Raw genomic sequence first — 13,843 nt, forward strand, 5'->3', positions numbered from 1 at the left:
AGCCCCGCAGGCCCTTGCTGGACCCAGTTCCCACTTGGGCTCTGAGGACTCCATGCCACTGCCCTGGTGTGTCCTTTAGGATCCTGGCCTTTTTCATGTTTCTCTCTAGGATCTTTTGGAAATGATTTCCACCTGGGCTCAGCTCAACCAAAGAAGAAAGGGCCACTGAGCACACAGGCCTCTGCTGCCCCATTTCCCTGGCCCCGAAGCAGGCCGCATGCCGCTGACTCACTAAATGGGTGTCAGTGCACAGGTGAGGTGGCTGAGAACTGGCTCAGAATAGGGGGCTTTCATGCCACCCAGAGCCAGGGCGAAGCTCGTCAGCAAAAGAAATGGAAGCTGCCTTCCCTAAGGGGCAGGCAGGGCCTCCCAGCAGGGGCAGGAGGCTCCCCAGTGCTGCCTGATGGGCTGCCAATCCTCAACAGTCTGCTGTGGAGGAGCCGAGCCTACGGCAGCTTAGGAGACAGCACGGGCAGGCCTGGCATGATGACTGTTTGGGCCTTTGCTTTCTCTTAACTCAGAAGCAGCCTGGGGGGCACAACCCTGGCAGGCATGTACTTCAAGGCCTCCCCCCTTCCTATGTGCTTTCCAGCCCGGAGGGGTCAGAACCCCTTCTTGGTCAGGTGGGACCAGAAGCTCCAAGCTCCAGTCAAGACCTCAGGGCCCTGGATCAGCCACACCCTGTGACCTAGCGCGTCAGGAAGTCTCCGCAGTGTCATGGATAGCATTGTCCTTCCAGGCTGAACCTGGGACACCCCAAGGTGTTAGGAGCTCTGCCTGGATGGGGCAGTGGAGGCCACACCTCTAGTTCTTAGTGTGAGTCATGCTTCCATAGGCTCTGTCTTGAAAAAACCCAAATGGCCAGTGCGGAGCCAACCCTGAGCCAGTGTGTACTCGGAGTGACCCCACCCCATCCAGCGTTTAGGGAGCCCCAGACGCCCTGGGACTGAACTCTCTGTGGGGACCCTAGGCCAGGCTCCTCAGGGGCTGTGGGCAGGTGGCCGATCCCCATATGCCGGCTCTGTTCTGTGTCCTGTGCTGCCATAGGCCATTCAACTACGCACTGGCCACGTCACCTCTCTCTCTCCCCTCCCTTTTTTGCTGCTCTGCAAACAGTCCTTTCCTTATGTCCACTTTTGGGACCCCTCCACCAACCAGGCCCTACCCCCAGGCTCCGCGATGTGAGCTCCCGGCAGCCCTTGGACACTCTCCTGACCCACAGGCCATGCCTGGTCTCCAGTCTGCCGTGGGCTGTGCTGAGGGCAGAGTCCCTGTCTCCTCCCACTGACGCTGGGACACCCCACACCGTGACCTGAAACCTGGTCTTATGCCCCCAGCTGCACACGGATGGGGTGAAAGTCTCACTGGGGTCTTGCTGCCCCTTCAGGACTTGCTTCTGTGACTCAGTGAGGGCGGGGTAATGTCTGAGCCTCGAGGCCACCCTGTGGGTAAGCACTGCAGTGGGGATGTCCTCTTCCTGACACACCCACTCCTGCGGTGGGGATGGGGCAAGATTTTCCTCCCAGCGGGTGTTGGCCACCCACAGCCAGACTAACCAGCCCAACACGGACACCCCGATTCAGGGCCCGCAGGGATGTCCTACCCACTCCCACCGGACCCGCCCTCTCCTTCTCCTCTACCCAAGTCAGAGTCTGGGGTCATGGTGGGTGCTCAGGCCCCTCCACCCAAGCCTCTGGACCCCGGCTCTCCTGCTCGCACACTGTTCCCATCCTGGAACTTCAGGGGGGTGTCTGGAAATCTCCTACCCCCTGCCCTGAGCAGGGATAGCCATCTCCAGTCTGCAGGGTGTGGGAGTCAGCAAGGGTGGCATGCATCCCCAGGACCAGGGAGCAGGATGGTTTCCTGATGGCTGCATTGATATAGCAGCTGAATAACCTGGAGCGATTATTCAGAGAGAATGGAGGTGGCCCTGCCTCTGCAGCCCTGCCCCTCTCTGGGCACACTGGCCCCTCAAGGACGCAGGGCTCTCTCCTCGTGTCCCCACAGCCTCTCTGTCATGTCCCAGCAGCCTCTTCCGCGCCCACGAGGGAGCTTCGAGCATGGCGGCGGGAGCAGCGGGAACCCAGGCTGGGACCTGTTTGCTGACGGAGGCTGAGTGGGACCTGAAGGTGCCAGTGGCACAGAGATCAGAGGGGCGGGCGCTGCCAGGGTTGGGGGGGGGGTCGGCCATGGGCACAAGTGCGAGGGTGGAAGAGCGAGCAGAGGCAGGGGAACGGCCTTGGCCACCCAGGAGTGCCCTTGTGTGCAGAGCTGCAGGGCCTGGGCTGTGCTGTCCAGGATGTGGCCTCCAGTCACAGGTTCCACTATAGGCCCCGTTTCAGCAGCCGGTCGAGGCACCAGGCCAGCATGGCCATGCAAGTGGCAAAGGCAGCCAGTCTCATCAGACAGGATGTCCTGCCAGGCTGAAGCCCGGGTGGGGAGGCCTGAGACATGGCTGTGGTTGGCTGCTCCCCTGCCAATGTGAGGAACCCTCGACCCAGTGTAAGACACACACAGGCTTGGGCATCCTGCTGCTGGGGGGGGGCCCTGGACTCTGGAGCCCGGAAATGGGATGCTCCCCTCAGGCAGGGAAGGGACCCCCACAGTGGGGGCGGGTGCCGCTCACAGACCTGGAAGGCCTGTTGAAGAGTTTCTGGGAAAGACTTTGCTTTTCCCGCTGAGGACCATGGTAGCAGGGGTCCCCACCCAGCCCCCTTGAAGTCTGGCGCGCCTCCCCATCACAGGGCTGCAGTGGCCGGTACCCACCAGCCCAGGGGGCTCTCTCTATGAACAGTACCCTCTTTCATCTAAGCCCAGGGGACTTGGCTACTTGTCCCCACAAACATCCTTGGCGGGTAACCCCCAGGGTTCCAGGTTCCTGGGTCTCCGCCCACAGCCTGATGCAAATCCCCTCTTGCCGCTTGGACTTGACCCCACAGTGCCGCGCGGCTCCTGTGCCTGCAACAGGGCCAAGCCTTAGCCCCGCTGAGCCGTGTCTCAGCCCCCTGTGTGCGTCACACATGGTTCTGATTCTGTGGGTTAAGCGGGGCTGATTCTGCCACTGACCCCATGGCCACTCCCGAGAGCCGTCTGTCCCGCCCACCACCCACCCCAGGGTTCTCACGCTGGCTTCCTGCCACCACAGACGTTTGGGGCTCGCCAGTCCTCACCCGGGACCCCTACACACGTTTTTGGGTGCCCGTGCTCTGGAAATTGGTGCTGAAGACATGCGTGTTCACCTACAGCAGCCACCAGAGCCCCTGCTGGTTGAGACCTCGCCACGCCGGCCCCATTCTCCTGCCTGCCGCTCCCCCGCCAGGAGAGAAGCCCCTCATCCGTGAGCCCCTCACTGTCCGCACAGGGTCCTGAGCCTGACTGGTCAGTGTGCATGCACTCGTCCCCAGGGCCTGTCCAAGGGCGGGGTGTTTCAAAGCTCCTGAGCCAGCTCCCTGCGCCCTGCTGCGGGTGTGGCAAGGGTGTTCGTGGTGGCTGGAGCTCACCTGGCCTGTTCCCGGCTTATTCCCCTCCGGACACTCCAACCCCCAGTGCGGTCTGATTGTTACTTACTTTCTGGTGTGGGAAATGTTGTCTTGTTCTGAGCTAAGCAAATGGGAGCAGGGGCAGGGCAGGGCCTCCCGCCTGCCCGCCGGCCCAAGGGCTCCCTCTTCCCACTGGCCCTGCGGGGACGGCCTCTGCCTGAGTCACCCAGGGTCTCTCCTGTGAGGTGAGTCATTCCCCTTTATTTTACAGTTTAGAAGGAAAAAACCCAAAAAAGGAAAAGCAAAACGCCCGCTGCCACCCTTCCCCTGCCCTCGTCACCTCTGTCACTGCACGCTGGCTCCTGGTGGCCACTAGTTGGTTTATTTTGTTTTGCCTATTCTCCTGCTCGCTGCCCCCCATGGAGAACTGCTCTTCACAGAACACGTGTGTGTGAGATTCTGACAGCCACAGCCCGCCGCCCACCTTCGCCTGTGGTCTGCTGTCCACCCCAGCGACCCCAGCATCGAGGGATGAGCTCTTCTCTTGGTGAGCGTGGAGTGACCAGGAAGGGCGCTGCAGGGAGACCAGGCAGAACGCGAGGCTTTTCCTCCTGGAGGTTCGGCTTTCCTCATCCTGCCTGCGGAGGGCGTCCAGCACAGCCAGGAGGGTGTCCCGGAGCTCTGGCGGGGAGTGGAGGCAGGAGGGCGCCCCGGCAGTGTGGCCCCGAGTCCCACACCCTCTTCTGCCTGGCTGCAGCGCAGACCCCTCAGGTACTTTGTTATCACCTGCGACCAGGTGAGTGGATGCATGTCCCAGCTCTGCAGATTATGAGCCCAGGGGCTCGGCCTCACGGGAGCACAGGCAGTGACCATGGCTAGAACGGTGTCATGGGGGCATGTGGGGACCTCTGAGCTGGGGCTGAGGCCCAGGCAACAGTCTGGGTGACCAGCATCTGAGGGGGGCCCTCTCCCTGTGGGGCTGGCACTGTCTAGGGTGGGCCGAGGCGAACCTTGACACCCGCTGGGGTTTGGGGTGCTCTCTGGGGGTGAGGAAGCCTCGCCTCCACAAGCTGGCAGGAAAATATGTGGGGAATTCCAGCAGCTTGAGGTCACCTGGAGTTTGTCCTGCTCCCTGGCTCTTGCTCTGCGCTCCCTGAGCCTTCCTGCTCTGCTCGGAAGGGCAAACTCATCTCTCCCATGACTGCGCAGCCCTATGTGCTCCACCTGGCTCTGCAGTGGGCATGCCCTGCCCCATTCTAATCAGAAGTAACTGGCACAGCACAGGGTTCTGGAACCCATGGCCCAGGGAAATCAAAGGGGGCCAAGGGGCACTGTGCTGAGGAGGGTGGGCGGGCTGGGAAGTTCCAGCTCAGCCCCCACCAGACAGAGCCCCCTCAGGCAGGTCCTGACTTCCCCACCACGGGAGTCGAGGCGTGGACAAGGGGTCACCAGGGGCCGGCAAGTCCTGGCAGTGACCTGGGTTTGCAGTCACAGGAAGGCGGCCCCTGCATCGAGCTGGCCGGGACGCTCTGGCTCTACCTACCCACATGCAAGGGCGTCGCTCCCGCCATTTCTCAGGCGGGGGTTTGAGGCGCAAGAAGCCAGCACAGGCTCAGGACTCCTGCCTGGGGAGTGACAGGCTGGTCCTCCTGGGCATGAGGGCACAAAGTGCATGCCCTCTGCCCCTGCATTCTGCAGAGGCATGACTGCCCCCACCCGGCCCCACCTTCTGGCCTAGAGCCACAGTGTCCAGTCCTGACAGTGGGACTTGCAAAGGCCACCCTAGGAGCCACGCCGCTCCTGGAGGATGAGGACAGGGAGCCAGTGTCTCTAAGCACCGGGAGATACTCCTGGACATGAGGGCGAAGGGCTGCATAGGGCTGCAGTTGGGAGAGAAGTGACCTTACCAAGGCCCAAGCAGTGGGTGTGTGGTTGGCCTCAGGGGCCAGCTAGGCCCCAGATACCCGCCAAGTCTGGGTAGGATGCTCTCCCCAGTGTCCTTGTTGATCAGGGCAACTAACACAAAATACAGCTCTTGTTCCTGGGGTTGTGCCTGAAGTGATGTGTGGGGCATCTTGAGTCTGCCTGCAGAGCGAGGCCTCGGGGTGGTGGGGTCTGGAGGAACCAATGCCTCCAAGCAGGCTGGGGCCCCTGTGGGGTGCACAGAGAAATGCACACCCACCCACCCCTTGGCTGGTAGTGACTCCCGGGCCTTCCGCCACCATCTCACCATTTTGAGCAATTCTGAGCTCTGACCATACTGGGCGCCCGAGGCCGAGGAGAGCTCGGCAGCGTCAAGGTCCCCTGCAGATCTGGGGCCCAGGGGTCCAGCTTGGTCACAGCAGGAGGGGATAGTCCACATGCCCATGTGCACCCACCTGCAGGCCACCAGCTCAGCTGCTGACTCTGCTCCACCAGGCCCCAGAGGCGGGGCGGCTGGGGACGGGGTGGGGGGGGTGGCTGGGGGGCCAGGCAGGGCCGCCTACTCCTTCAGAAGCCCCAGCTTTCTCAAGGCCTCCCGCCGGTGCTCATCAGGGACACCTTTGGGGGTGATTTTGACGCTGACACACAGGGGCCGGGGCAGCTTGTCGCGGCTCTGTCCATGGTATGCCGGGTGCAGGGCGCTCTGCTCCTGCTCCAGGTCGGCCAGCCTGCCCACCTGGATGCCTGAGAAGTCCCGCCCAGTGCCCAGAGAGGCGGGGCGGGGCCGGGAGTTCCTCAGGACTTGGGGCGAGAGCTTGTCCAGGAAGGAGACTTTGCCCAGGGAGGTGCTGGTCGGTGCGGAAGGGGCCTTCTCCACGGAGAGCAGGCTGCCGAGCCCCACGCCCGAGCGCTCCAGTGTGCTGGCCTTGAAGCTGGCCTGCCGCAGGCCAGGGGTGCCGCTTTCCCGCAGCGCCAGCCCCAAGTCTGGCTTGGGGTGAGGGGCAACACTGCTGGCCCCTAGGGCCTGTGGAATAGGGACAGGCTTGGACCTGGTGGCCGGAAGCTTCCCTGGGGTGGGCTCCTGGGCGAGAGCCCGCAACTGGGGTGGGGCAGGTCCCTGAGCCCTTGGTGGGGACGGCCCGTGGGCAGGGGCCAGGGGTACAGGCAGGGCCTGGGCATGGGGCTCCTTGAGCTTCAGGGAGGTGCTGGGCTTGGGATTGCTCGGGGGTATGCTGGGCTCCTCCTGGTCCTGGGGCAGCCCCAGCTTCTCCAGTGCCTCCCTGCGCACCCTCCTCTGCTCCCGCAGAGAGGAGGGGGCCAGGCCCGAGTCTCTGGGGGCGTCTGAGGGTCGGGACACTCGGTTCTGGGGGTCACCATGCAGACTGCCCCGGCTGCTCTTCAGGACAATGTTAGGGGGCAGCTTCCGTGGCTTTGGGGCTGTGAGGGGGCCCTGCTGGGCCTCTGGGCGTCCCCCTGCTGGGATGGGAGCCTCTTGCACATCCCCAGGGAGCTGAGGCTGCCCCTTCTCCTTGGCCATCTGGGACATGGCCTCTGGGGCAGGCTGTCCTCTCTCTGGGGCACCAAGGGCCACGGGGGGCCGCGGTGTGGGGCTATTCTCCCTGGGCCCCACAGGCAGGCTGTCCCGGAAAGCCGCTGGAGGGGGGATGAACTCTGTGTCCAAGGCCAGGGCAGCACACTGGGGCCTGGCTGGGGACTGGCTGGGCTCTCGGGGCCGGGCGCCCTGCTCCTCCTCAGGGGCCTGGACAGGCCCCTCAGATGGTCTCAGGACAGGGGCCTGGGCGGTGCCAGTCCCAAGACGCTGCCTTCTGCCAATGTGGATGTTCCTGGGGAGGCTGTGAGAGCCAGACCGGAGGCCCAGGCCTTGGGGTGCAGGTGGACGAAGTGCGCTGGGCGGAGTCAGTGGCCTGGACAGGGATCCCTGCTGAGGGGCAGGTTCTGCTGGACGCCCTGGAGGGTTAGGGGACAGGCAGAGCAGGCAGGTGAGAGCCCAGCAGGGGCGGACACACCTGAGCTCGGCCTCTGCTGGAACGGGGGCTCTTTTCTCCTGGGGGTGGTGTTTGGCCCTCCCTGGGGGACGCCCACGTCTGGATGTCACAGGGGCGAACTCCCAGTACAGCAGATCCCTGCCCCAGAGATGGCCCTGAGTGGCTGTCCTTGCTCCTTCACAGCTGTGGTGGTGTGGGAGGCTCTGGCAGCCCCGAGACTCCTGCGGCCTTGGGGTACAGGGGCAGCATGGCTGGTGAGGTGCTCTGGGCTGACCAGGTGCCTGCCGCCCCCACTTCTGCCTTCGACAGGCACCTGGTAGTCTGCATAATTGACAGCCATCCCCATGCACCCTGCGGCAGCTCTGGCCCCACCAGGCCCCCCGGGTGCCCACGGCCCCATACCATCCCGTCTGCGGGGAGTCTGGTGGGCGCTGCTAGTGGGGCTGGCAGAGGGGAGAGGAGCCGGCAACTGGCTCCCCTGTGTTGGGAGAGCTGCACTTGGCTGCTCCCGTGCCTGCCTGTCCCCGCTCTGCCCATGGGGCCTCCCTCCTCTTATCTCTGGTGGGGCTGGGCAGTCCAGATTAGCGCCCATGCTGACTCGGTCTCTCTAGAGCTCCCACACACCCCTCCCCACCACTGCGGTCCTATCTCCAGCCTCCTCCCTCGGGGTCTCCGATGCCACTGCAGGGACACCCGCCCACTGAGCTGGCCAGGAGCCGCAGAGGAGGCCACAGGCGCCCTGAGGGCAGAGGGCAGGAATGCGGAGAGTCCTGGAAGCACCTCTGGTCCCTGGGGTTTTGCTCGAGCTGCTGCCCAATGGTGTCACTTACCCTGGGGTGTGGGTTGGGGGGCAGGCAGACCTTGGGGGCTTCGGGGGACTGAGACTTGCTCAGACTCGTCAGTGGACAGTCCGCTGTCAGCCTCAGTGTCCAGGGAGCCTATGGTTTCCTCCAGGAAGCGCAAGCACGCCTTCTCCTCGGCAGACAGGAAGTCGTAGCTGCTGTCGGTCTACGGAGAGGAGAGGCTGCTGGCACCACTGCCCTGGGCAGGCTGTGCAGCTGGAAACTCCCCTGCCCCTCCATGGCCTGCTGGCCCTGCCTCCTGGAGCTGCGGGCACCCAGGACAGGGGTGGAGCAGGCCCAACTAGCCCTGCTGGGCAGGCAGGGCCGGAATCTCCTTGGGTGGGACCCCCCAGACCAGTCCCTCGGGGGTCCTCTGTCGGGTATTTCACTCTGTCTCTGATATTGCTCCTAATTATATGGGCAGCATCATAGTTTGACCTTAACCTTAAACTTGAATGTATTGCTTTCAGCTTTTTAAAGTACTTCCCAAACTGACTTGATGTGCATGTTGCAGACAAGCAGGAGGGGCAGCAACTCCCGGTGGCCTGGTCAGAGGGGCAGCATGCTGCTGGCTGCACATGGGTTTTTGCATGGTAACTGTGTGCAACAACTTGTACTTGACTTTGACTTGCATTCCATGCAGGATTTCTCCCCTTGCATATTTACTTTTCGGTGGCATTTGACTTTGGCTAACATTCAAATACGTGTGCATTTCTTAAGCAAATATTAACTTAGGGAAAGGTGGAGAAACTGGGTGGATAAGGGGGAGGGGCAGGGGCAGATAAACAGCCTTAAACATGAAGGTGCAGTAAAGCCCACACCGTCATCGTGAAAGCACCTGCCACCTTTTCGGATGGTCACTGCCCATACCTGCGCCCGGAGAGGAGGTCCCAGGGAGAGCCCCAGGGGCACAGAGGAAATTCGGCTGAGTCCCTTCCTGGCAGCCCCACCAGTCTACCTAAAATTTGGGCATCACAGACCTACTCAGAGGACTAGGAGAGACCTCGAGACAGTCTGAACTCTCTGGGGGAGACGAGACACTGGCTGGGACAGTCCCTACCAAGGCCATGTGTCCAGGGAAGCCCCGAAGCCCCCCAGGAGCACCCATGCGAAGACCCACGTTGCTGCCTTCTTCCTCCTAACAGCCTCGTGGGGATGAGCTGGCCCTGGGTTTCTCCTGTGCGAGACCTGAGCTGAGACTCTCATCCACGCATGTCCTCTGGGGACACTCCAGCTGGTCTTGCCTCCTTGAAACAGGAAACTACCCCAGGCCACAGCCCCGGGCAGAGAGACCCTTGATGCTCTGGGGGCGCTGCTTTCCCTCCTCCAAGCTCCCTGTCAAGAGTCCGGACAGCACTTGATGTCCCTGTCTTTCAGCAGAGACCCTGCCCTTGTGTTTCCAGATGCCTGCATGGTTTAGGAAGCAGGGATGAGGAAATACTCCAGGGCATCTCAGAAGAGCACAGCAGCTGTGCCTGGGCAGACACCCTCCAGCGCAGCCTCACAACCATTGACTCTGAGTCACGCCCTGAAGAACCTGGCTCCCCTGCTCGCGCAGCTGGGGCTGCTCTGCTCAGGGCTCGCTGAGTGACAGGTAGCCCCCACTTGCTCCCCAAGAGCCTATACATTTGGTGTTAAGGGCATCTCCATCCTACAACTGTGGAGACTGGAGCTTAGAGAGGATGAGTTTCCTGTGGCCACGCAGTCCATGAGCAAAGACCCTAGACCCGCCTGGCTGAGGACTGTGCTCTATCTGCTCTGCGTAGCAGGCGCCACTGAGTATGCATGACAGGAGCCCCAGCCTGGCTCCCGCTGCCTCTGCTCTCCTGCCAGCCCTCACCTCACCCTCATGGAAATGGGGAAGAAGCCTCATTTGTCCTCTGGGGCCCTGAGGTTGTCCCACCCTGTTCTCTGTGGCACTAGAACCAGCCAGAGGTGACTCAATTGCTGTGATTCACTGCCTGGTGGGGACGTTGAAAGGGCAAGAGCAGTGAGTGAGCAAAGGCAGAGGTGTGTGGGTAGAGAGGGCATGTGGGCAGGGTGGGCTTTAGGCAGGGAGGGTATGCAGGCAGGGAGGGTGTGTGGGCAGGGAGGGTGTGCGGGCAGGGTGGGCTGCGGGCAGGGCAAGCTGCAGGCAGGGAGGGTGTGTGGGCGGTGAGGGGGTGTGTGGGCAGGGCGGGCGGCAGGCAGCCACTGTGTACACATGTACGTACGGACACTGAGCGGGCAGAGGCGTTGCTCATCATTCGGTCAAGGCTGCTGGACCCAGGCCCTGCTGGCCAGTGCTCCTTCTCAGGCATGGCCTGGAGCGAGGTTCAGGGTAGCAAAAGGGGCTCCCAGAGGTGGGGGGAGCGGGGTAAGCGAAGAGGGTCGCCGGCGGCCTGGAAAGAGAAGAACCAGAGCCCCGTGTGAGTGCAGCGAAGCCCCTGCCGGGTCCATCCAAGCCAGCAGCAAGGTGGCAGGACACCAGGCAAGCAGACTGTGGGGCTGAGTGGCCGTCACTGCCCAGGCTGCCGCGGAGGCCAAGCACTGCTGTCCCGAGGGCTGGACTCGCGCAGAGAAGTGGTTGGGTGGGGAAAGAGCTGCATCTCCCTGCAGTGACTTTCCCGCTGGACCAGGGGCCCTGGCCCGCATTCACCACCATAGACATGAACCCCCAAAGGAGTCTGGGGGAGGGGACTGGGCTCACGTCCCACCCTGCCGCTCCCAGACGTCTGGCACACCGCTGGAGTCTGCTCCGCGCTGGATGGGATGGGAGTGAGGATCGGCCCAGAGAGTGGGCAGCAGCCCAGCTGTCTCTAAGGACACCGCGTGTGGGGACTGAGTGAGTGAGCCTTGCTCCTGTGGTGGGGGCAGATGCGGGCCTTCGCCAGCCAGGCTCCCCTCTGGGCCTGGCCCCTCTCTCAGGTCTTCCTAGGGGGCTCCCTGCCCTGAGCCCACAGGGCAGGGGAATGCCCACCTCCAGAACCCACGGCAGAGGTGAGTGGACACCCGCAATGCACCCTTTGGTGGGCCCCCCTGCCCGGCCAGGGGACTCTCTCATCTGATGGGATGCTGTACAAGAGCTCACTGAAAGGTGCAGTCCCGCGGGCATATGGAGAGTGGGGGCAGCTCAGCTGCAGCAGATCTATTCTGAACCCCATTTTCTGACACTCCTGGATCATACTTTCTACAATCTCTCCTGAGCCCCCGCAATTCTGGGCAGAATGTTCCAGAACAGCGTCTGCTACTTGAGGTCCTGGGCTGCCCCCTGGGCTCTGCCCACAGTAAGGTCCTGAGCGGGCCAGGCCGGGGTGAGTCAGCCGCCTGCCCCGGGACAGGGCGGGCCGCGCGTGGGCCCGGTGCAGAAGGCCTGTGAGTCAACCAGGTGTGTTGCACTGGTTCCGGGGACGGAGCGCAGACATGCCAGGAGCTCTGTTGACAGGGAGCAGAGGGTCCCTTTGTGAGGTGGGTCCTCAGGTCCTCAGAACCCCAGAGATGAAGAACATGACCCGTCATGGCACGGAGCTCAGAACCCCCCCCCCCCCCGCCCTGCTGTCCACTGTTAGTGACTGGCTGCTGCAGAGCGTCCTCCTGTTCAGCTGGGCTGAGGCCCTCGGGCATGCTGTCCATGCCATTCACGCCCCTGCCTGATGGCTGCCACGGAGTCCCTTGGGTGGCCTCTCCTCTCACTGTGATCTTCCCTCGAGTATTCTCTCACCCAGAGAGTGAGCGTGTGGCTTGTGCAGTGCAGTGCTTTCAGCCGGACTGATGCTGCGACCGCCATTGAGAGGGACTCGGAGCCTCCGGGGACAGGCCTTGTGCTCAAGGGTGAGAGAGACCCATGGGGCTGGTTTTGGGCTCCAGTTTTCTTATTTGAAATATGCACAATGACCCACTGTGATGGCGAGCAGAGGCTGCCCGTCCTTTCAGAGAAAGTGACTCTCTGGCCCTCCAACCTGTGGGGTCCCGAAGCTCTCTCCAGAGCCCCATGGCCCAAGGACACAGCTGGGCCTCCAGGTGCCTCAGACCCTCCCGGCAGGTCTTCAAGTCCGCCAGACACCTTAAGGAGACCAGATCACCAACTCTGATGTGTGAGAGAGTGGGCTCTTCCCACCAGTCCCCAGGGGGGTGGAGATGGCCCAGCCTGCCTCTGGGGCCCTGTGGCGGCCCTCATGCTGGCGCAGCTCAGAGACCATCCAGGCACTAAATCCCAAAAGCTCCGAGTATAGGCCACGGGAACTCAGGCCACCTGCTCTTCCTGTGACACCCTAGAGCCCTGTGAATTATAGAGTTCAGCTTCAAGGTCAGCTCTCTGGGCAGCAGTGGATGTTGGAAGCAGTGGCGGCCCAGCCCCTAAGAAGTCTGGTCACCAGCACCCCAAGCTGCAGGCCACACAGGTGGAGAGCAAGGGAGGGCTGCCTGTGCACCCCAGCCCAGCTTGCCAGCCTGGGAGCCAGGGATGTGAGCAGCCCCGCCCAGTCTGACCTGGAAGCTGCATTTCCTCCCCACTTCATAGCCGTGAAACTCGGCTGTTTCCGGAGGCATTGAAATGGGGGGCGGGGGTTGCCCTGATAAGCAGCCAGAGAAGCAGGTGAAACACTCCAGAGGAGTCTGGTGTCTTCAACCCTTGACCCCCTTGGAGACTCGAGGGAATGGGGGCCCCCCCAACATTAAACATTAACCATTAACCGCCCTCATGGGAGCCTTGAGCTGGGTAAACAGCGGCACCCGGGCGGCGCCCCACCCGCCTCCTCCGCCGCGCCCCTGGCTCGGGGCTCAGGGCTTCCTGCTCCTCTTGGACCTGCTGTCCTGCTCCCGCAGCCCAGGGACAGCCGGCTGGAGACCACCCTGGGGCGGGCCGGGGAGACGACCAGCCAGCGGGGGTGCCGGCCCCAAGCACGAGCACGCAGCGCCCGCACACCTGCAGGGTCTCCTCCCCGGGGCGGACGGGCCCACCTGCAGGGTCTCCTCCCCGGGGCGGACGGGCCGGGATGGGGGCTGCGGGGGCTGCGGCTCCTTTCCCCTGAGAGGCTTGGGCAGCCGCGCTGCCTCCCACCCACTAGCGCCAGGTTGGGCCCAGTGCCCTCTCGGAGGCGGAGCCGTGAGGTTCAAAGTTCGGCCTTGAGCCCACCCCAAAGGAGAGCGGCTCGGAGGACGCCCTCGGAGCACCTGGCCGCGGCGTCCTGCAAGAGCAGGCAGGGGCAGGCAGGGCCCCTGAGCCGCCCATGCCGAACACCCTGAGACGTGATGTGGGCGCCCCTACCACGTCAGGAAATGACCCCAGACACACGCGGCTTGGCAACCAGGTCACGAGGGGCTGCAATTGAGCGGAGCCGGGGGGAGGGTCCCCGTGGAGCTGGTCTCACCCTGCGCCCCTCCCACCAGGTACCCCGCGCGCCCTCATCTCAATAAAGACAGCAGAGCGGTCCCCACCCTGGCACTTGCTCTTGGACATTCCGCGGGCCAAGGCATTGTCCTTTTCTGGGGGACCCGTCTGCACCCCCTTGCTCTTTATTCTTCTCCAAGTCACAGCCCAGTGCAACTGTTTACACATGGAAATTTCCAAAAGGAACCTATTCTTTACTTGTGGTCCAATATGCATTTCCAACGG

At 63.0% G+C, this 13,843-nt stretch overlaps 1 protein-coding gene across 1 annotated transcript; it reads right to left on the bottom strand.

Moving 5' to 3' along the window:
- Positions 1-5,961: 5,961 nt before the first annotated feature.
- LOC311178773 (specifically androgen-regulated gene protein) lies at positions 5,962-10,585 on the bottom strand (the record flags this gene model as incomplete). Its single annotated transcript, XM_084245506.1, has 3 exons — positions 10,464-10,585; positions 8,239-8,416; positions 5,962-7,370 (listed from the first exon to the last, which is right to left on the bottom strand). The coding sequence occupies exons 1-3, from the start codon at positions 10,548-10,550 to the stop codon at positions 5,962-5,964; spliced, it is 1,674 nt and encodes a 557-aa protein (XP_084101632.1). The 5' UTR covers positions 10,551-10,585.
- Positions 10,586-13,843: the final 3,258 nt, after the last annotated feature.

This window comes from Talpa europaea (assembly GCF_964194135.1).
Source record: "Talpa europaea genome assembly, chromosome: 10".
Classification (NCBI taxonomy): domain Eukaryota; kingdom Metazoa; phylum Chordata; class Mammalia; order Eulipotyphla; family Talpidae; genus Talpa; species Talpa europaea.